The sequence below is a fragment of the Equus przewalskii genome, chromosome 18, assembly GCF_037783145.1.
Source record: "Equus przewalskii isolate Varuska chromosome 18, EquPr2, whole genome shotgun sequence".
Lineage (NCBI taxonomy): Eukaryota > Metazoa > Chordata > Mammalia > Perissodactyla > Equidae > Equus > Equus przewalskii.
Window position 1 is genome coordinate 47384959 of NC_091848.1, and position 21280 is coordinate 47406238.

The window sequence follows — 21280 nt, forward strand, 5'->3', positions numbered from 1 at the left end:
GGGAGAGTAGTTGGATGTTTTCAAAACAACTAAGTACAGAGCACCAAAGAAACATGGGCAGTCCCTGTGAGATCACTACACTGTGAAACCAAACGGCTGCCTTGTATGCCCATTTAACATCATCTTTTATTCTTCCGATCATCATTACATAATAGTCACTGAGTTGCTGACTTATCTTTGTGTCCTGTTACTGGAAAGGACCACATTCACTTGGTCAGTTTACTGGCATTTATGAATAATTATTCAAAGTTCTCGGCTTTCTGTCCTGAGAACACCAGCTCCCAGCACCCGCCGGCACTGCTCTGACCACCCCTCAGAGCGGTGGGTAGCAGCAGAGAACCCTCAGTGTGCGAGGTGGTGTGACGCCCAAGCGTTCCACACACTCAACCGTCTTCCCCCAAATAGTCATATTACGTTTTTAAAAAGCGAGATATTTCATCTTCTAATATTGAATAAAGTGAAATACTAACCCTTCTAACATCAAATAATAATGGCAGCAAAAAAAAATCATCTTTATTATCACCATAATTCCCTCCTAAATTTAGGTTATTCTCATGTGACAAGCAGCAATACAATTCTCATGGTTCCTTTATTGCTTTCCCTCAGGAATTTCTTTCCTTCTCTGATAGGCTCTATCTAGTAATATTAATATTTCACCCATTGATGCCAGGACTAAAATACACTCTATTTACCACAGAATGTAGCATCTATCCTTTTCTTCTTTCTCCCCACCCCCAAAATTCCCTGGCTATAATGTCTGGTTATATTTGGGTCTCTCGTATTCTTTTCCTTTGTGAAACACTAACTAACCCAAGGCTAATTATACCTTACTGATACTGCTTTCCCTCTGTCTCTGTCACTCTGTTCTTTTTAGTGGAGAAGGGCAAATTAGCCAAAACTTTGTAAGAAGGAAATTATGTTTACATGATGGTAATTTTCCATCAAAATATTTTAAAATCCATCATCTACTTTTGTTCAAGAAATATTCCCTCCATTTGACAGAACAGCAAATCAGGACCAAGACACTTCTGTGACCGGCTTCAAGCGGCACCAGCAGTTGTCAGGTCAAGCCCAAAAAGGACAAGTCTTCCTGCTCCCAGCCTGTGGCTTCATTCCCATATAGGGAAGTATGTTTGATGGCAATTATCCAATTAGAATTTTCATTTGAGACACACAAGTGCTCAATTAACATTTATTGAATATCGGATGTTTCTTGGGTTGAAAGCATAATGGTTCTCAGCTAGTTGAAACAGATGAAATACAGAAAAATATCAAAATTGAAAATATGTCTATTTCACTATACCCTGAGGTATTTATTCAGCCAGCACTTAATGAGTACCTACTATATGCCAAGATCTCTGCTGGGTGTAGAAACCAAAAGATAATTAGACATCCTCCTTAACATAGAAACATTCACCAACTAATTACTGAAGAAGAAATTCTGTGCTGCAATATGATCAGTGATATAATAGAAAAAAGTATTAAGTGACATGGAAACAGAAGAAAAATGCCCTAAAGGGAGAAATTTTCATGAGTTTCCAACTTAAGTTTGAGTTTGAAGGATGAGGAGAATTTCTCCAGACTCAGATGTTGGGGAGACGGGAGATGGTAAAGATGTTTTGCAATGCCAGACACTTCAGTGCTCAGTAAGCATAGGTTGAGTGAATAGAAAAAGGAAAGGATGAATCGACTGTAGACAGCGATGTGCTGCTAAACCAGCTCTCTGGAGGAGAACAAAAACTCTGATAGGTAGCAAATGTTGATCTATGTGGCATAAATACTCCCATCATGGCCAGTTTCAAGCTACCAACACGACATCACCGATCACAGGGTTAGGAGCTGGCACTTTGCAGTAAGTACGAGCCAACTCCAGCCCATGGTTGACTGTCAAGCACTCTATAAGTATTTGTGGAGTGAAGGAACCTCTACATGAATGAATGAACAAACTGCATGATTCCAGGACTAGGACCAGGATGGTCAAAGGCACAGAGATCAGAGAATTCATTACCCTCTCAATTAAATAAAAGCTCTGTGGGGCGTATTAAGAGGAGAGAATGACTAAGGAACTGGGCTGGATCTAGAATGCCAGAGTCTGGGGTCTGACTTTATTCACAAAGTGGTTGGGCATCATCCAAGCTTTGGAAGAGGAAGAGGACCATAATTAGATGGGTATTGTAGACGTGCCTTTAGCTATAATTCTATAAGACTACGTATGCTTGCCTTAAAGGATGAACACAAATGTGAATGGTTAAATCCCTACAAAAATTTTAATATGTGGAACAGCTAAAGCCTTCCTTCTAACGAAACATAAGGGCAAGACATCATTCAAAGTTCTTACTCTATAGTTGGAAATTATTTCTTGATTTAATCAAAAGCAGTCCTAATGAACTTTGGAGTCAATCAATTTTGAAGCACAGTATACATGTGAACTCAAATGAAAAGAAATAGAATAAAGGAGAAAAATGGATTATAGGGTGTCTGACTGACTAAGTCACATAGGATACTAAGAAATTACTTGCGAAGTCCGCCATGACACCCAACTCTCTTCTGCATTATAGACTCTTTAAGTCTCAAAAATTGGGACTTGTACATATACATTGCCCTAAATTGCTGGCTTTACTTTTTGAAAGCAGTAACCAACCACCTTGTCCAAACCAGAAACCTTCCCCACAAATAAATCCTACCTAGAGATATTATCAGGTGAGCAAGCAGAGATGCTGGTCTCCATGCTATCAGAGCTGTCTAGGCTCAAAGTATCAAAGGCCTGGTCCTTGTAGCTGTGGTCTGGGTAGTGGAAACTGTTCAAGTAGACATTTGATTCAGACGCTGTGCGGTTGTAAAATTCTGACGATTTCTGCCTTTGTCCTTCACTCATCTGTTGGTGATTATACCCTAAGAAAAGAACCATAAATTTGTTAGTATGCCTCATTTTTCAGTCTTAGATCTTAACAGACTCAAACCAGCAACCCAAAACATCTGCGTATGAAACTTGGGCCTTGGTTTAATTTGTTTTGAAGCCAAGATCAAAGAAACAGCATCATGCTCAGCGCACGCGAGAGTTTCAAAGAAGTGGTCTTGGGAGTGACCTTTTTTGTCAGGGGATCACTTGACACTTTGCGATGCCATTCCTACATCTCAGCACACCTGATAATACATCAGCACACACACACAAAAAACAGAAACACGTTTAAAAGCTCTGAACCCTCTCAAACTAGTTGTGTTCAAGTGAAGCAAGATGACTCCTAGAGATAAGCAACCCCAGGGTCTTAGGGCAGTCACTTCTTCAGTGGTATTCAAATGTAAGGAGTACTTGCCGTGGTCATGAAACAGCAAGTGGCTCATCAAGGGGCAGGATTTGAGAAACCTTATCTCACTCATACTGTCACCAACACTTCGAATCTGGTTAAGACCCAAAGTGCACATTTTTCTCATGCTTTTTTTCAATTTCCATTGTCTGCCAATTACTTATTTAAAACATTCGTGGTCAAAAATCCTCCCAATGGTTGTACTCTTAATTACTACATATATAGCTCTCCTTTTTTCCACCTTGGCTGTCAGCCTTCAGCTACTTGGTAATATCAACTGTATGAAAATGTAGGACTCGCATTAACAGGAGCAAAAGTGTCACTAATAAGAGGTGTTTCCTGACCCTGGTCCTTGGTCAGCTCGTGGTTAGGTACTGGCTTTCCTCCGTGTTATTGCTATGGCTGCTCTCTGGGAGCTGATTCAGGGGCATCACAAATTGAACTATTCTTCCTTTCAATTCTCTATTTACTATATACTCAGGAAGCAAGGATCACACTGATAAACACGTCTCTCAAGTCACTAAAAAGCCGTTTCTCTAGCCGGTACTGTAGTTTACAATCTCTTTCTTCCTGAGTAAATTTACTACCAGATCTATTAAGAGTTTACGATTGGAAACTCTTTTCTTTCCTTTGAACTTCCCCTCTTCTCTTGTGCTCTACCGACCTTTCAAATGAGGCTTTTAATTGATAATGAAATGGCCAAAAAGCAGGCCAGAGGGCAAAGAAGGCAATGATTGCAAACAGCTTCCTCATCTGCGGATTAAACATTCCCATTTAAAACAGAAGCCACATCCATGATGCTTTAACAAAGCATCATACACCAACAGTTTATGTAAAATGATTTTAAGTCCAAGAGAAGTTTGCATGCCATTAGTACTTGGAGCAGTTTTGGATATCTAAGTGAAAATATGTTGGTTTAGATTAAGGCATTTCTGGGAAGATAAGTTTTCTTTATATAAGCTGTAATTATAAATTATAAACACTCACACACACGTATGTCAAAACTATGTATCACTTGGCTAAGAGAAGATGCGAAACATAGCAGCACATCGTGAGCTTTTAGATAGAATATCATTCATTGTAATGGTCGATGCATAAAGCATGACATGAAGCCAGCACATTCATAAGCATAGAGCTTGTGCCTTTTTTTTCTTAAGAAGGCAAAATAATTCATTACTCAAACATTTACCTTTGATACTCGAACTTTTGGAATTACTAATTGCTCCTTTTAAATTGTTTCCAATTATTCATTAGGAAAAGGAGGGGGACGAAAAAAAAAAGAACACCAGAGATTATTTGAAAAGGTCACACATGTATCTTTCCTTATGCTTTCAAAAAAGGCTTATTGGCAAAGAAAACTTCCACATTGGCACCAACTCCATGGAAGACACTTTCTTGTTTTAGTATGAAAAACAAATCCCTAAAAAACAGCCATGAAATTTAAAACATATAAGAACTGCCTCCTTGGCAATGACATGTACCACAACCTCCCCCACCCTTCAGAAAAGTCAGTCCCCACAATGCAATTAACACTTTGTCGGTAAAGCAGAAAAGAGGGTGAAGCGTATTTCTTCTTAAAACAACTGTATGCCCTGCTCCTCAGATCTTCCAGGAGTTTTTTTTTTTTCAAAAGTATCATAGAATAAGAAAATGAACTTACCATCTTCAGGTGAGGTAGACAGTAAACTAAAATGACTCAAACTTTTCAGCTGCGGGCATGAGAAACAGCTGCATGACAACGTGTACTGGGCTAAGAATTGTGAATGTAAATCCCCAGATCACCTCACTATTTGTTGAGGTTTGGCTCTATGCCTGAGAGAACCTTCCATCATTCAGGTGGTAGGATAAGCACCTTAAATTTTCATGGCAACTGAAACGAAAAAGACTGCTCCTAATGAGCATATATTTCCCAATGCAGGATCTTCGTTTCCTGGGGAGCTATTGTGAGTGGAAATGTTCTCCCTTATGGAGCTGCTCATTTCTCCCAACTGGCAATATTTTACCGATCACAATGAACTCAACTGTCACCTGGCTTAGCCTCCTCTCTCCTGAATAATTTCAAAAAAAAAACCAAGTTACTCCTGCAATTACAAATAAGGGCATTCAGCTCTCCCCTGTGACCCTCCAAAGGGTTGTATTCAGGCTCTGGTCTGGCCATCCAAAGGTAAAGGTACTTTGATAGAGCAAACAGCAAAGGAGAGCAGGGTAGCGAAGGAGGGTGTCCTGGCAGGAGGCCCAGGCCAGGAAGAAGTGCTGGTGCAGTGAAGGAGCACCCAAACAGGTGTAAGCTTGACCAGGGAGGGGGACCTGTATGTCCTGTTCACCACAGTATACCCACTTATTTAGCATATGGATGTCACAAAATAGTCACTGAATGGATTCATTTTCTCATCTATAAGTTCCAACTGAATTAGTGGCTAAATAAGGAGATGGAATGCATCTACTGTGTGGGGCGGGCCAAGCACCCGGATTGGGAAAAATGAAACTTTCCCAACCTCAGAGACTACTTAGTTTTCGTTTTTAAATTAGCAGCAAGAAGAACATTGGGTGAGCAAGTAAAAAGGGCCTTGTAAAGCTCTAGATCCTTCCTATCTAGCCACAAACAGCTGTTTGAAGGGGTAGTTTATAAAGTGATAATATGTGAGGCTCATCACTAAGCACAGCACATACTAGGAACCCCAACCAACTCAACTCTCTTCACTGCCTGGGAGACCCAACAGATTGGATGTGCAAGCCCATTTATTATGATTACTTTTTAATGCCAGTCTCTATAAATTCTGGCTAATTGGACCTGGAAAGTTCTTCATGAGTTACCCACTGAGGGATAAGCAGTCTTGCCAGTATCTCCCAAATGTGTGTTATATACTTTAAAATGGTTATCTAGGCCTTAATATAGAAAATGAGATGACTTAAAATTATAACCTGGCTTTCAGAGGATAAAATTAATCAGCATTTCTGACAGTTCAGTCTTTCATAGCCCACCTGCTGAGAAATTCATTCTTCCTAACCATCACAGTCCACGGCCGGAAGATGAAGGTACGAGACAAGTCAGGAGTGAAGGAGGAGAATGATGGAGAAAGGGAAAAAGATACAAGATCAAAAAGGATAACAAGGGGACAGGAAAAACATACAGCACTTCCAACATGCAATCACTGATGGTGTGAGTAACAATACCAGGTTAACAAGGTCAGATGTTCATACTTTTAGATTCAATCTGAGTTTACAGAGAACTCAAGAAGTTAAAAAATAATAAGCCTATGAAACATGCATACAGTTGAATAATTATATGCAGTTAGAATACAGGGAGAATAAAAACAAGATTATAGCTTAAAAAACCTCTTTTTTCCAAGCAGACAGTAACAAATAGTTTTTAAGAGCTAAGGTTTGTAAAATGCCATTCAATTATTTGAAGCACCATTCATCAAACTTTATAACAAGCCATTCGGCTAACACCTTACATCTCTACCATCTAGCCACAGTAATAAGCGTCTTATTTATTCAAGTCAGTCATTTAAACTGTTCTTTACTCTCCACGAAGTATGTCTTATAAAATAGGCTCAAATGGAATAAATAAGTAGGAGCCTCCCAAATCCTTCCATCCTCCCCTGCCTTATTTTATACCTGGCCTTTATAAAGGAGAAACATCATATTTTACCCTTAGCCTATATACATCACAATGCCCACTCTTTTCTTTATCTAGATCCCCAGTCTTACAAAACAATGGTTCCAAAGCACTCATATTTCCTGCATGGTCTGACCTTGTAATAAAAAGCCAAAACAAAGAGGGTCATGCAGCTGCCTGTGAATGAACAGCAGCTGCACCCAGCATTGCATTTCTAGCAAATGTACAACAATTTCTCTCTATTGTGTAAAAGGACTAATCATTAGACTGAAAATCCACCATTGTACAGTTTTAAATCTGATCGTTTCTTATAGATGACTTGACAATGACCTTTCACTATTTGCAGAAAAACAAAAACACCACACAAGAAGGCTGTCATACCTTTCTTGGACTTCCCTGCATTTAAGAGAAGACAAAAGGACAAAGATTTCATTCATTCTAAAGTTTACAGAGGAATAGTTCACAGGTTGTACAAAAGCCAATAACCATTACAACTTTAAGAGTTGAGCTCCTGGGCTCTTTGCTTTAAACTCTGCTCTCAAAGAGCTTTGTTTGCACAATCCACGTTGTCAGTTCCATTAAGACAGTGCTGATTGAAGGAAGGCTTATACTTACACCATTGTCCTTGAGGTGTCCATTATGAATAAGCAGCAAAAAAAGAGTTCATTTAAGTTAATTGTGTAAGTCAAAAGAATTGATAAGATCTATTAAATTTGAGTTAATGAAAATGTGGAAGGTCTAATTTTTTTCAAAACCATGTAAGTTTATTGCTATTTGCTATTTTAATGAAGCCAACAAGAGCTAGTGAAACAATTCTAAATGAAATTACGATTCATCCTTCCTGGTCTTTTTGTAGGCCACCTGTACAAGCTTAGTAGAAAGTCCTGCCAATTTTATGGTCTGTTGTGTCCCCAGTCCCTCCTCCCCTGGGTCAAGGAGCCAAAGGTGGCAGGCTGGCCTCACAACACACACATCAGATCTATGTGGATCAACACACACATGATGGTCCTCTATTTCCTCAGAAGCTGTCTCATCAGCACCACATGAAACTCTTTAAGAGGAACACCTCTTCAGAGCGACAGTCTTCTTGGGTGTACAAGAGACCTACCACCGAAGAAGAGCACAAAAGATAGGTCAAAGACAATAGATTTTGCAGAGGGTACGTTCCTAAGGTGACCTAAGGGAATTTGCTCAGTTTTCCTCTATGAACCTAGCATGGGGATTCCCATTATTTGAGGGGAAAACAGAAATTAAAAAAATAGACATCAAACATCTCTTCAGTTTCATCATATTCTCCCAAAAATCCTCTTACACAATAACATTAATAGCTCTTGATTTTTACAAATCTATCTGTTTAACATAAAGCTCTAGTTTTTTCTTACTCTCTATTTTAAGAAAATACTTTCAACATAAAGAGTGCTGGTGTGGCCAATTTGACCTTTGATATCTTCAGTCAATGGGAAAAATACATTTATATATCACAGAAAAATGCTTCAACAGAAAATAGACTTTGATCCACAAGCGAACAGTGGTAAATGAGAGCCAAAATACAAAGACTTATTTATGTGTGTTATTTATAAATCATAAGAGATATTTTTTATCTTACTGAAATTATGGTAAAGAAAATAAAGGGGAAATTCAATCAAGTGTATTCGATTCAAACATTAACACTGTAAACTCCTCATACATTATAAACGTCTCCTATGTATACTACAGCCTCTATTAACTCTTCTTTTTTTTAATTGAGGTATAAGTGACATATTTCCTAACTCTTAAATCACTTCTAGTAATGATTTGAAAACTTCATTCAAGTGATATATATATGTCTATCACTTATACACACAAATATACACATTATATATACATACATATATATATATATATATATATATATGTTTTTCTTTTTTTCTGATGGGAAACCAGTGATTATCCATTAGTAGAGAGGCTGAGCAGTCAGAATTAAACCCCAGTCTGCTTGGAGAGGTGGGTTTCAATCCCACTAATGCCTTAATGCATTGAGAAGCCAAATATCCATCATTCCATCAGCATCCCCATTTACATCCAGGACATACCTCCGTCACTGCATTTACCACATCTTATTGAAGTCATTTGCTATGTGTCTTTCTTCCTCACTGGACTAAAAACATTTCAAGGGCAAAGATCATCTCATTCGTTTGCATTCTTGATATCTAGCACCATGACTGCTCAAAAGTTAGGGCTAATATAAGTTGTTGACCTGAATTATCATGTTAGCACAATAAATGTGAGCCTCTCAATGAGAAGCTCACCTCTGGAACTGCATTATAGTAACTTCTTCTAGCCCTACAAAGACTTTTTAAGAAGTCCATTATAGAGTTTGGATGATGGTGGCATAGGAGGACTCTGAACTCTCTCCTCCCACAGACACAATAAATCTGCAACTCCCTGTGGAACAATTTCCTCTGAGAGAGATCTGGAAACTGGATAGAAAGAACCCCCACAACAAGGAACAACACTGACACGAGTGGAAGAGGCGGAAATACAGCCCTGCTGAGGAAAAAACCACATTCCACATCCTAGCCATGGCGCTTCATGGCTGGGAGCAATCTCAACAGTATGGAGCTTTTTCCAGAGGAGCAGGGCATCTGAGCTCCACGGTGGGCATCCCAGCCCTTGGATACAGCACAACCGAGGTGAGATCCCATACTCCCTGGCTTTGCTGGTTTTGAAATCCAACGAGGAACACCCTCAGAAAAACTACCGAACTTTAGAGAAAGAAAAACCTCCTCTTAAAGGGCCCACACAGATATTCACCCTTCAAGATACCAACACAAACACACCAGATAGAAAAGTGCATTGTCCATTGGTAAAAGAGTCTCACTTACTAAGCTCAGAGCACGTCTTGGAGAGGCAGGAGGCAGCTGGGCCCACACGCCCAGGGACTGAGACACTGGCGGCAGCCATTATTGTGACCTAGTTCAGTTGTGCTGACACACACACTAGCAGCCACCATTCGATTCCTTCCTCTAGCTTGTTAGTGCGAAGAGGGATTTGCCCCACCCCTAGAGCACCCTAGCTAATCCAGTGCAGCTGGGGCAGACCCGCCCCAGGGGCTCGTTCCACCTACCAGCAAGCCCACAGCCAACTTGTGGACCTATGTGGGAAGGAAGAGTGGGTCCACCTCAGTGGGGGTTGGTGTGCACAAAGGCCTGTGTTGGCAGGGCTTGTGGGCCCTCAGGCAGTGGGGTGTGTTGGCTACAGGAGACTTGTGCTGTTGGCCATCTGAAACAGCCACAGAAGGGATCTGCTCTGACTTCCAACACCTGAAACGATTGTGTACTGCTGCACCTGGGCCTGGCCCCACCCATCTGCACTCCTGAGAGAGCTGACAACAGCAGCTGGCTGTAGGGAGCCACACTGGTGGCCTGCAACACTTGTGAGGCCCTGAGCCTAGTAAACAGTCACACTGGGAGTCTGACTTGCTTAATAGCAAAATAGCAGTAGTTGTGTGCTATTAGACTTCACAGCCAGTCATGTCAGGGTATGCTCTGTTCAATAAAGTGACTGCAGCAGCCAGACACAGCTGAGTCTTACAGTTAGCTGGCCTGGGGGCCAGCCTAGCCTAGCTGTGCACCTGCAGCAAGAGCAACGCTGCCACAAAAGAAAGGTACACATAGCCCAGACAGGGGACACTCCTGGGACATCTGGTGTGGGTGACAAGAGGGGATCACATTGCTGTGCTCCACAATGCATCTCTTACACAAGGCCACACTTCCAAGACCAGAAGACTTAGGTGATCTATCTAAGATAGATAAAAGCACAGAGCAGTAGGCAAAATAAGGAGACAAGGGAATATGTTCTAAATAAGGGAACAGAACGAACCCTCAGAAAAAGAACTAAATGAAACAGAGATAAATAAACTACCTGACAAAGAGTACAAACTAATAGTCATAAGGATGCTCATTGATCTTGGGAGAAGAAAAGATGAACACTGTGAGAACTCCAACAAAGAATTGTAAAATATAAAAAAGAACCAATCAGAACTGAAGAATACAATAAAGGAAATGTAAAATTCACTAGAAGGAATCACCAGCAGAGTAGATGACACAGAAAAACGGATCAGAGAGCTGGAAGAAAGAGTAGAGGAAACCACCTAAGTAGGACAGAAAATAGAAAAGAGAATTGAGAAGAATGAGGACAGTCTAAGAGACCTCTGGGACAACATCAAGCACACTAACATCTCTATTATAGGTGTCCTAGAAAGAGAAGAGAGAGACAAAGGGGCAGAGAATCCATTTGGAGAAATAACAGCTGAAAACTTCCCTAACCTGAGGAAGGAAACAGACATCCAGGTACAGGAAGCACAGAGAGCACCAAACAAACCAAACAAGATAAACCCAAAGAGGCCCCACCAAGACACATTGTAATTAAAATGTCAAGAATTAAAGATACAGAGAGAATCCTAAAAGCTGCAAGAAAAAACCAATAAGTTACATACAAAGGAAACCTTATAAAGTTATCAGCTGACTTCTCAGCAGAAACCTTTCAGGCTAGAAGGGAGTGGCACAATATATTCAAAGTGCTGATAGATAGGAAAAAACCTGCAGCCAAGACTACTCTACCTAGCAAGGTTGTTATTCAGAATGGAAGGAGAGAGAAAGAGTCTTCCAGACAAGCAAAAAGTAAAGGAGTTTGTCATCAATAAACCAGCCTTACAAGAGATGTTAAAGGAACTTGTTTAAGTGGAAAGGAAAAGACCATAAATGGGAATAAGAAAATTATTAAAGAAAAAATATCACTGGTAAAGGCAAATATACAGTAAAGGTAGCAGATCAACCACCTATAAAGCTAGTATGAAGGTCAAAAGACAAAAGTACTAAAATTATCTATATCAATAACAGGAGGTTAAAGGATACACAAAAATAAAAGAGGTAAAATATGATATAAAAAACATAACATGTAGGGGGAAGTAACAAGTGTAGGGCTTTTAGTAAGAGCTCAAACTTAAGAGACCATCAACTTAATATAGATTTCCATTTACATAGGTTATTACATACGAACCTCAGGACAATCACAAACCAAAACCCTATAATAAATACACAAAAAAATTAAGAGAAACGAACCAAACATAATATTAAAAAAAGCCATCAAATCACAAGGGAAGAGAGCAAGAGAAGAAGAAAGGAACAGAGAAGAACTACAAAAATATCCAGAAAAAAGTAACAAAAGCAATAGTACAATAAGTACATACTTATCAATGGTTACTTTAAATGTCAATAGGTTAAATGCTCCAATCAAAAGACATAGGGTGGCTGAATGGATAAAAAAATAAGACCCATATATATGCTGCATACAAGAGAGATTTCAGACCTAAAGACACTCATAAATTGAAACTAAAGGGATGCAAAAGATACTCCATGCAAATGGAAATGAAAGAAAGCTTGGGTAGCAATACTTATTTCAGACAAAATAGATTTTAAAACAAAAACTGTAACAAGAGACAAAGAAACGCACTACATAATGATAAAGGGAACAATCCAACAAGAGGACATATCACTTGTAAATATCTATGCACCCAACATAGGAGCACCTAAATACACGAAGCAATGATTAACAGACATAAAAAGAGAAATTGCCAGTACCCCTATAATAGTAGGGATTTTAAGACTCCACTTACATCAATGGATAGATCATCCAAACAGAAGATCAATAAGGAAACATTGGCCTTAAGTGACACATTAGACCAGATGGACTTAGTAGATATACACAACATACCAGCCCAAAACTGCAGAATACACATTCTTTTTCAAATGCACAAGAAATATGTTCCAGGATAGATCACATATTAGCCCACAAAACAAGTCTCAATAAATTTAAGAAGACTGAAACAATACCAAGCATCTTTAAGAAGACTGAAACAATACCAAGCATCTTGTTGTAAAACTAGAAATCAACTACAAGAAGAAAACTGGAAAAGCCACAAATATGCGGAGATTAAACAAAATGCTATTCAACAACTATTGGGTCAATGAAGAAATCAAAGCAGAAATCAAAAAATACCTGGAGACAAATGAAAATGAAAATAGGACATACCAAAATTTATGGGATACAGCAAAAGTGGTACTAAGAGGGAAGTTTATAGTAATACAGGCTTACCTGAAGAAACAAGAAAATTCTCAAATAAATACTCTTATAATACACCTAAAGGAACTAGAAAAAGAGAACAAACAAAGCCCCAAATCAGTAGACAGAAGGAAATAATAAAAATCAGAGCAGAAATAAATGAAATAGAGACTAAAGAAAAATAGAAAAAACATCAATGAAACTAAGAGCTGGTTCTTTGAAAAGAAACAAAATTGACAAACTTTTAGCTAGACTCACTGAGAAAAAGAGAAGGCTCGAATACATAAAATCAGAAATGAAAGAGGAGAAATTAAAATGAACACCACAGGAATACAAAGCACTGTAAGAGAATACCACAGAAAGCTATAGGCCAACAAATTGGATAATCTAGAGAAATGTATAAATTCTTAGAATCATACAACCTTCAAAACTGAATCAAGAGGAAATAGAGAATCTGAATAGATCAATCACTAGTAAGGAGATCAAAACAGTTACCAAAAAACAAAAGTCCAGGACCAGACAGCTTCCCTGCTGAATTCTATCAAACATTCAAAGAAGACTTAATACCTATCCTTCTCAAATTATTCCAAAAATTTGAAGAGAAGGGGTACTTCCTAACCCATCCTATGAAGCCAACATTACCCTGATACCAAAACCAGAGAAGGACAACACAAATAAAGAAAATTACAGGCCAATATCACTGATGAACACAGAGGCAAAAATCCTCAACAAAATACCAGCAAATAGAAAACAATACATCAAAAGGATCATACACCATGGTCAAGTGGGATTTATTCCAAGGATGCAAGGATGGTTCAACATCTGCAAATCAATCAACGTGATACACCACATTAACAAAATGAAGAAGACAAATCACATGATCCTCTCAACAGATACAGAAAAAGCACTAGACAAAATACAACACCCATTGATGATAAAAACTCTGCATAAAATGGGTATGGAAGGAAAGTACATCAACATAATAAAGGCCATATATGACAAACCCACAGCTAACATCGTACTCAATGGTGAAAATCTGAAAGTTATCCCTCTAAGAACAGGAACCAGACAAGGATGCCCACTTACATCACTCTTATTTAACATAGTATTGGAAGTCCTGGCCGGAATAGTCAGGGAAGAAAAAGAAATAAAAGGGATCCAAATTAGAAGGGAAGAAGTGAAACTGTCACTATTTGCAGATGGCATGATTTTATATACAGAAAACCCTAAAGAATCCACCAAAAAACATTTAGAAATAATAAACAAATACAGTAAAGTTGTAGGATACAAAATCAACATACAAAAATCAGTTGTGTTTCTATACACTAACAATGAAGTAGCAGAATAGAAATTAAGAATACAACCCCATTTATAATTGCAACAGAAAGAATAAAACACCTAGGAATAAATTTAACCAAAGAAATGAAAGAGCTGTACTCTAAAAATTATAAGACATTGATGAGAGAAATCGAAGACACAAAGAAATGGAAAGATATCCCATGCTCATGGATCAGAAGAATTAACACATTTAAAATGTCCAGGGGCTGGCCCAGTGGTGCAGTGGTTAAGTTCCCACGTTCTGCTTCGGCAGCCCAGGGTTCACCAGTTCAGATCCCGGGTGTGGACATGGCACTGCTTGACAAGCCATGCTGTGGCAGGTGTCCCACATATAAAGTAGAGGAAGATGGGCATGGATGTTAACTCAGGGCCAGTCTTCTTCAGCAAAAAGAGGAGGATTGGCAGCAGATGTTAGTTCAGGCCTAATCTTCCTCAAAAACATAAAATAAAATAAAAATAAAAAATAAAATGTCCATACTTCCTAAAGCAATCTACAAATTCAGTGCAATCCCTATCAAAGTTCCAATGACATTTTTCACAGAAATAGAACACTGAGTCCTAAAATTTACACAGAACAACAAAAAATGCTGAATAGCCAAAGGAATCCTGAGAAAAAAGAACAAAGCTGGAGGTGTCAGACTCCCTGATTTAAAAATATACTACAAAGCTATAGTAATCAAAACAGCATGGTACTGACACCAAAACAGACAAACAGCTCAATGGAACAGAATTGAGAGCCCAGAAATAAACCCACACATCTATGGACAGCTAATTTTCAACAAGGGAGCCAAGAACATACAACGAAGAAAGGAAAGTCTTTTCAGTAAATGGTGTTGAGGAAACTGGACAGCCACATGCAAAACAAAGAAACTGGACCATTATCTTACACCATTCAAAAAAATTAACTCAAAATGGATTAAAGACTTGAATGTAAGACCTGAAACCATAAAACTCCTAGAAGAAAACATAGGGAGCATGCTCTTGGACATCAGTCTTAGCAGTATCTTTTCAAATATCATATTTCCTCAGGTAAGGGAAACAACAGAAAAAATAAACAAATGGGACTACATCAAACTAAAAAGCTTCTGTACAGCAAAAACCATCAACAAAATGAAAAAGCAACCTAACAATTGGGAAAAGACATTTGCAAATCATATCCGATAAGCAGTTAATATCCAAACATATAAAGAAGTCATACATCTCAATAACAAAAAACCAAACAATCCAATTAAAAAATGGGCAGAGCATCTGAACAGACATTTTTCTAAAGAAGATATATAGATGGCCAACAGGCACACGGAAAGATGTTCAACATCACTAATTATTAGGGAAATACAAATTAAAACTACAATAAGATATCACTTCACACCCAACAGAATGGCTATTATTAAAAAGGCAAGAAATAAGTGTTGGAGAGGATGTGGATAAAAGGGAACCCTCATACACTGCTGGTGGGAATGTAAACTGGTGCAGACACCATGTAAAATGGTATGGAGATTTCTCAAAAAGTAAAGAATAGAACTACCATATGGTCCAGCTATTCCACTGCTGGGTATTTATCCAAAGAACATGAAAACACTAAGTCAAAAAGATACTTGCACCTCTATGTTCATTGCAGCATTATTCACAACAGCCAAGACTTGGAAACAACCAAGTGCCCACCAAGCAATGAATGGATAAAGAAGATATGGTATATATACACAAGGGAATACTACTCAGGCATAAAAAAGATGAAATCTTGCCATTTGCAATGACAAAGATGGACTTTCAGGGTATTATGCTAAGTGAAATAAGTCAGATGGAGAAACTCAAATACCGTATGATTTCACTCATAAGTGGAAGAGAAAAACAACAACAACAACAAACACTTGGACATAGAGAATAGACTGGTGGTTACCAGAGGGGAAGATGGACGGGAGGAGGGTGAAAGGGGTAATAGGGCACATGTGTATGGTGATGGATGGTAATTAGTCTTTGGGTGGTGAACATGCTGTAATCTACTCAGAAATCAAATATAATGATATACACCTGAAACTTATATAATGTTATAAACCAACGTTACCTCAATAAAAAAAGATGAAAGAACTCCATTATAAATGCAACATATTTTCACAAAAATTGAAATATGCTGAGAGTCAAAGTTTACCTGCAACCTAAAAACCACACAGAATAAAGGCTCAAACCACATTAAAAGGCCTGCGGGAATTCTGTCCTGGCCACTGGTGCTTCATTTACCGCGTCAGCTCCAGGAGTCTTTGGCACACAGTTCAAGAACGGCTCAGCCACAAACTAGGTGAGTGACTTAGTTAAGTGCCCTGGTAATCTCTCTGGATCTCAGTGGTCTCTCTTTTCTTTCTACCAATCAAATGGGAAAGTTAATAATTTTCTAGGTGCCTTTCTGGTTTGAGAGATCTGTTGAATTTATAAAGTACAATGGGTATGTTTGAAGTGCACCAGCCATCTGTGCATATAGGAAAAATTACATTAGTACAACAGTGAGGAGATAGATTTCCCTCCCCAAAGAGGGCACATTAAGAGTAAAGTTGACAACTTTGGTTGATCCTCTAACCGTCTAAGCATCCCCAACCCTGTTCTGACCCTCTTACCCCTAGGAATTCCAAAGCTTAACAGAAGACATGACATTTGATTTCAAAGGTCCATACCTCTGAGCATCCTCCGAGATTCTGAGTCTTTGGTCATGGTTGCCAGCGAGTGGGGGAGCACGCTGCCACAGCTGTTGCTCTGTCCCAGGGGCAGATGAGCCTGTGAGAATCAGGAAGAAACACTCAGGCAAACGGCAGGCCCAGTGGTCCTTCAGGACACAGCCACATCCCTGTTTCCATAGCTCCTATCTAAGCACGGAGGGCAGGGAAGGTAGGTCTTTGCATCCTGTTTATTGATGCTAAATGGTAAAGGCCAGTCACTGTCCCTCCCAAAGAGCTCCAAGGCAGTCTCAACTTCACAGCAATTCCTCCAGTGGCAGCAACTCCAAAACTGAAGACAGATGGGGCAAAGTGTCCAAAAGCACCTCAGAGAACAACTCAAAGTTCTTCATGCACAAGGAGCAGAGGGCAGACGCAGGGACGAGAACGCATGCACATCATGCAGGGACAGAGAAGAGCTACGCTTGTTACAAGGGCACCAGTTCCATCCACCCCTAGTTATCCAGTAGGCTCAAACTGGAGAAACCTATTATCTCCCCAGGGGTTTTAGCACTCTTTTAAAATAGCAAAATCCTTAGTGTAAAATATACTTGGAACGCCAGTTTATAAATAGATTAAAACAAAGTTATTCCGATTAGGGGCAAGGGAAGGGCCCAAAAGTCTGTCCCACTCAGAACCTCCTTCTCACTTCCCTCTCCCCCTCTTCCTGCAGTGACCCCTCAGGCATGTCAGCAGAACAGGAGTGAGGACTCAGGTGTCAGACCACACGGGTTCGTATTCCAGCTTCACTGCTGACCAGCTGAGGGCACTTGAGCTAGTCACTTAGCTTCTTTACACCTCAGTTTATCGATATGTACACTGGGGATAATAACTAGTACCTCTACTGATGTGTGTTACTGGATTTTAAAAAGAGACGATTGACATAAAGAGCTTAACCCAGTGTCAGGCTCACAGAAATGACTCACTAAACATTTGTAGCTATTATTCCTGGAATCCAGAGCTTATATCCTCCAATTTCCAGATCGGGGATGCAGCCACGGGAGTGTGTCACATAAGCGAATGCCACCCACCACTTGCATGTGGTGGTAGAAAGTACGCTGGACCAGGTTCTTTGGTCTCAGAGCATACAATTCTAAATGTCCTCCAAATAGGATAGAAAATGCAATTTAGTTACAACGTCTGCCCAAGAAGCAAATTTAATGGTTTATTATTTAGCGTTTTCTTTAAAGACCTTTGCACGTCGGTCAACCTAAGGACAAGGAGGCTCCCTGAACATGAAGCCCCTGGTTGTCCCCATGTCCTACCTTTGGGGCGGTGCTTCTCCCCATAGTAGCACTGCTGAAATGTGGGGATATGGAGGGTGTGGTTTTCTTTCGAGGCAAAGTGTCACTCAGATAGAGGCCTTCTTTGTGCTGTTTTTTCCTTTCTTCCAGACTTCTAAAGTGCTTTAAATGCAAATGTAAAGCAGAATAGCAAAACTTGACTAATTGAAACAGGTTACTGAAGAAATTAAGAAGTATGCATTTACAAAGAAGTTTTGGAATTTTAACACGGAATTTAAAAAAATATTCAACTTATACTGGTGTTCACTAATAGACTTGGGCTAGTATTTGGTATGATACATAGAACCTGGAAAAATTTAAAACTGAACCTAGAAACTTAAAAAAAAAATCCACCTTTCACTTTCATAGTTAGTGCCTGCTGTACTGGGGCCTCAGGACAACATACAAACTATTATGATGGTCGCCACATGGATGGTGGAACAGCCAGTGGACAAAACAAGTAAGCGGTTTCTCCCCTTGTCTGTCTGGACAGTTCTGTGTGATGGCACAGATCCCAGTGTGAGGAGAACAAGAAAAGAAGAAGGAAGAAGATGAAGAGAAAGAACGAGAAAAGAGGGAAGTTGTTTTAAAGTTGGAATAATATTTTAACCATGTAAACACAGTCCAAATCCACATACGTGTCCTATAAGGCATCCTTCTGGGTTACTCTTTTATTTAAAGAAGCTCTTGGCCAAAAAGCCCCTATACTAATCCTTCACATTTATAAATCCTCCTGTTGACTATATCATTTCTTTTTCAGATTCCTAAGGCAAAATTTTTGCCAATTTGAAATTTATCCAAATTTTTCTTGACCCCCCTCCCCAAAAATGTCTTCAATAGTAATTTCCTAATTAAAGCTTCTTTAGGTTTGATCATTTTTATACTAAGCTCAGGCTTTTGAAATATATAAAAATTAATGCAAATCTGAGTTACCAAATTTATCATCAACCTTCAAACATGCCAATCATGAAAAATACCTGCATTTTAACTTCATAATTATCTATTTATACAAGCTAATATCTGTTAATCTAAAAGTAGGAGGAGATATAGTTCTTTAACAAAGGTAATAGATAGTGAAGGCGCCTTGAAGAAATGTAAGGTCCAGGCCTTGCAAACCAGAGCTTGTCCAATTTGGGGATCTAGTGACTACGACTCCTTAGCATTTTCTGGGGCCAAATTCATACGGGGATCTGATTATAGTTGAAAGGAGTCTCGAAACAGATTTTTTTGAATACCCAAGCATGAATATGGACAGAATGCCCTAAAAGGAGGGCAACATTTAGAATAATAAATTATTTATTTAAAAATCTGGTCAATAAAAATTGTTGTTCTACGGACTAAATGCACTACTTGTGGTGTGACCTTGGACAAGCTAATTATCTACCCCGAGCCGAGTCTCAGTTCCCTGAACGTCAACATAGAGTTAACTCTTCACGAGACTGTCACAAGGAAGAAATAAGATTGTTGCTTAGAAAATGTTTAGCAAATTTTGACATATAGCAAGGGAATGATGTCTATTATGATGGTTTCAATAATGTGTCAGAAAAAGATTTTGTGTTGACCCAGCAACTTTGTACACTGTGGATTTTATGGAAATAATTATTATTACTTTGAAAAATGTCTGAGGTAAGTTGCAATATTTTGATTGAATGGGAACTGAAGCACGAGGATGTGAAACTAGCTCCAACATATCCAAAGCCAGGAAAGGACAATCAAGGTCTCAAACTTTCTAACAAGCCCAACACCCTTAGAACACAGTAAATGTCCTTTAAAAAATCCGAAACAAAACAACAAAAATAGCAAAGGAGTATGCACCTTGTCTCTGTCTTTTTTAAAAATACCTTGGAAAAGTTGAAGAAAAGATTCTACTTAAATAACTTTGCTGTCAAGGTAAAATCCCCAAACTCTGGACACCAGTTCCTAAGTACCTGCTGCTCTTGCTGCAGCTGTCTTCTGTGCTTCTTGGCTGGTAGAGGAGGGGGCGTGTCATTTAAAGGGAAAGGATGGACAGATGGAGCCATGACTTCGGGCCAAGGGGCTGATGGAGGTTGAGTGACAGGATGAGGAGAAAGAGTGGAAGGAAACGCAGATGCAGAACAGACAGGTGGCCTTTGCTTTATAGGAGAAAGAAAAAAGTATACACATGTCCATATGAAATGAAAGAATAAGACAAAGAAATGAAATCAATAATCTGATTCTTCCATTTTCTTATATTTTGATCAAGAAGCCATAAATCATGGGTAGTATCTTTCAGTTTAGCCTCTTATTAAAATGCACACTGCTAACAACTTAGATCACTAGAAGGTACTTCAAGTTACTGCTATTTATCCCTCCCCAGGTGTTTTAAAAAGGCATAATGTTAAAAAAAAAAAAAAATCCATACTCCAAAACAAACTAGTGAAATCAAACTGGAAATGTGATTCAAAGCAATAATTTTAGAAAGGCTTTTTGGTTTCTAAGAAAACTAGATTGGGTTAGAGTGTTAAGATGTAGAGTTTATTGTTGTTTGAACTTACTTCTCCTAGCACTCTACTCTGTACCATATATTTCATGATTTCTATTATCATAATTGATAGAGCAGTATCCCCAAATTGGTATGTTTTTCAAACTCAGCATCACTCTGGCCTTCTGGTCAACCAGACATCTATTTGTCACACATACCCTCATTTTCAGTTAACCATGGGTTAATTTTTGACACGAGGAAAGCAGTGAATGAATGAAATGTCATGCCAACACACCTCTTTATTTTGTGGCTGGCTCACCAGCACAGCTGTGGGAGGCCCAGTGGCAACAGCATCAGCATCAGCAGGGAACTGAGTGGAAGGGGATAGATTCGTGGAATTGCCACATGGCTCATTAATTTCATTTACACTGATATATCCCTAAAAGGAGGAATTCAGAAGTTAAACACAAAGAAAGCAAAAGCTG

At 39.1% G+C, this 21280-nt stretch overlaps 1 protein-coding gene across 50 annotated transcripts in view; it reads right to left on the reverse strand.

The window, feature by feature from the left end:
* PHLDB2 (pleckstrin homology like domain family B member 2) overlaps positions 1-21280 on the reverse strand; it is a 223086-nt gene that overhangs the window by 15857 nt on the left and 185949 nt on the right. For 8 of the 50 annotated variants that reach the window (XM_008530437.2, XM_070582726.1, XM_008530418.2 and 5 more), the window contains 4 exons: positions 21091-21234; positions 18335-18475; positions 17031-17130; positions 2685-2892 (listed from right to left, as the gene is read on the reverse strand). In XM_008530437.2, the coding sequence (XP_008528659.2) occupies positions 2685-2892; positions 17031-17130; positions 18335-18475; positions 21091-21234 (593 nt within the window). Of the gene's footprint in view, positions 1-2684; positions 2893-6287; positions 6309-17030; positions 17131-18334; positions 18476-20280; positions 20467-21090; positions 21235-21280 lie in introns of all 50 variants that reach the window. The other 42 variants (XM_070582737.1, XM_070582738.1, XM_070582727.1 and 39 more) reach the window with 11 other exon arrangements.